Raw genomic sequence first — 1,409 nt, 5'->3', positions numbered from 1 at the left:
GTGGCAAAGCACGACAAGACGGCCCGTCAGATCAGGTGAACCATAGCCTCAGCGTTATGGCCTTAGGTTGAGAGGGTAGAGAGTTTTCCCTAGTTAGAGGATCACGATCCTGAGAGTATCCCTAGTTAGGCACCTCCTCTCCTCCCTTGTACTTTAATTCTCCACGGTTTATGCGTAGGGAGAGTTGCGGGGCTGAACCTGAAAAGGGAATTCCTCCGAGTCGTAGTCAGGGGTATTTCTCTCTAGAGGGGGAGGCCTAAGCCCGAGGGGGCTGACCGCCGGTATGCCTGGTAGTATGCGCCTGCTATGCGGGTTTTATGCGGGTGGTATGCGGGTGGTATGCGGGTTTTATGCGGGTGGTATGCGGGTGGTATGCGGGTCACGGTGGTATGCGCCGCCGCCTGCTATGCCGGTGGTATGCGTGGCCCGGCAAGGCCCTCGTCGATCGGCGGTTGCTCCGCGCTCACTCAAGGACTATTTCCTTACTCTTCCTCAATTTACCCTCAAGTTCTAGATACCTCAACCTACCCTCAAGGTCTACCTTCCTCCTTACAGGACCATAGGCTCAGCCTACTGGGCCTACTGCCACCCTCAACCACTCGACTCGCGCATTTTAGCAGCTGAGTCCCTCGAGTAAACCTCGAGTGTGGTCGAGTGTTCTTTCCACCGTTTATGGTAAAAGAACAACAAGTCGAGCAGGACTGACATTTCAATTGATAGGCGGACCCCTCAGACCAGAGAAAAACATTACGTATTTCTACCGTTAACCGAAATCGAAGTAGCCCAGACTCGGGGTGCGAGTGTTATAGGATACGGGGGATACCGCCGGGGGTATCTCTGTGACCTTCCCCACTGAGGAGGCTCTCCTCCTTTCTCTTTCCTTTCCTATCCCAAAGTACTGAGATCCTCCCTCCCTGGCGCTAACGCCAGTAGGTCAGTCCACGTAACTCTCGCAGCTGCCCCTGCGAGGCCCAGTCTTACTCTGTAACACAGGTTCTTTTACAGCCAGATCTTCTGGATATGCCGGACTGAAGCCATTGCGCATCATAAAGGGGCTAATAGTCGTTCCGGGGATCATGATACACACTGGCATTTTGTTGTAACTGAATACAATGTACGGTAGGACTTCGTCCCAATTATCGTGGATCGCGCTGCTTTCTATCCTCGATCGCTGGAGTTAAGTGCGTAAGAAAGAAAAGGAGAAAAAAAAAGTTCCGACTCGACGTATGATATACACTAGTGGTATATGCGTTGGGCAATTATAATCACTACGGCTCATTTCCTATATATATAAGAAAGATACAGATAAGATACCTACAACGACGCTACCAACCGACGATGGCGGGCCGGAAGGTGGCCATCTCCAACTGCGCGCGGGCGCTGAACGACAATGAGATCTACATCATCCA

General features: G+C 52.0%; 1 protein-coding gene across 1 annotated transcript in view; it reads left to right on the top strand.

Moving 5' to 3' along the window:
• AURANDRAFT_68088 (hypothetical protein) overlaps nucleotides 1–196 on the top strand; it is a gene marked incomplete at both ends in the record, with an annotated part of 3,877 nt that extends 3,681 nt beyond the window's left edge. The window contains one exon of the mRNA XM_009043715.1: nucleotides 179–196. Within this exon, the coding sequence (XP_009041963.1) occupies nucleotides 179–196 (18 nt within the window). The remainder of the gene's footprint in view (nucleotides 1–178) is intronic.
• Between the last annotated feature and the right edge of the window lie 1,213 nt (nucleotides 197–1,409).

This window comes from Aureococcus anophagefferens (assembly GCF_000186865.1).
Source record: "Aureococcus anophagefferens unplaced genomic scaffold AURANscaffold_63, whole genome shotgun sequence".
NCBI lineage: Eukaryota > Pelagophyceae > Pelagomonadales > Pelagomonadaceae > Aureococcus > Aureococcus anophagefferens.
The sequence above is the reverse complement of the archived record's forward strand: the minus strand, read 5'-3'. Positions and strand labels throughout refer to the sequence as shown.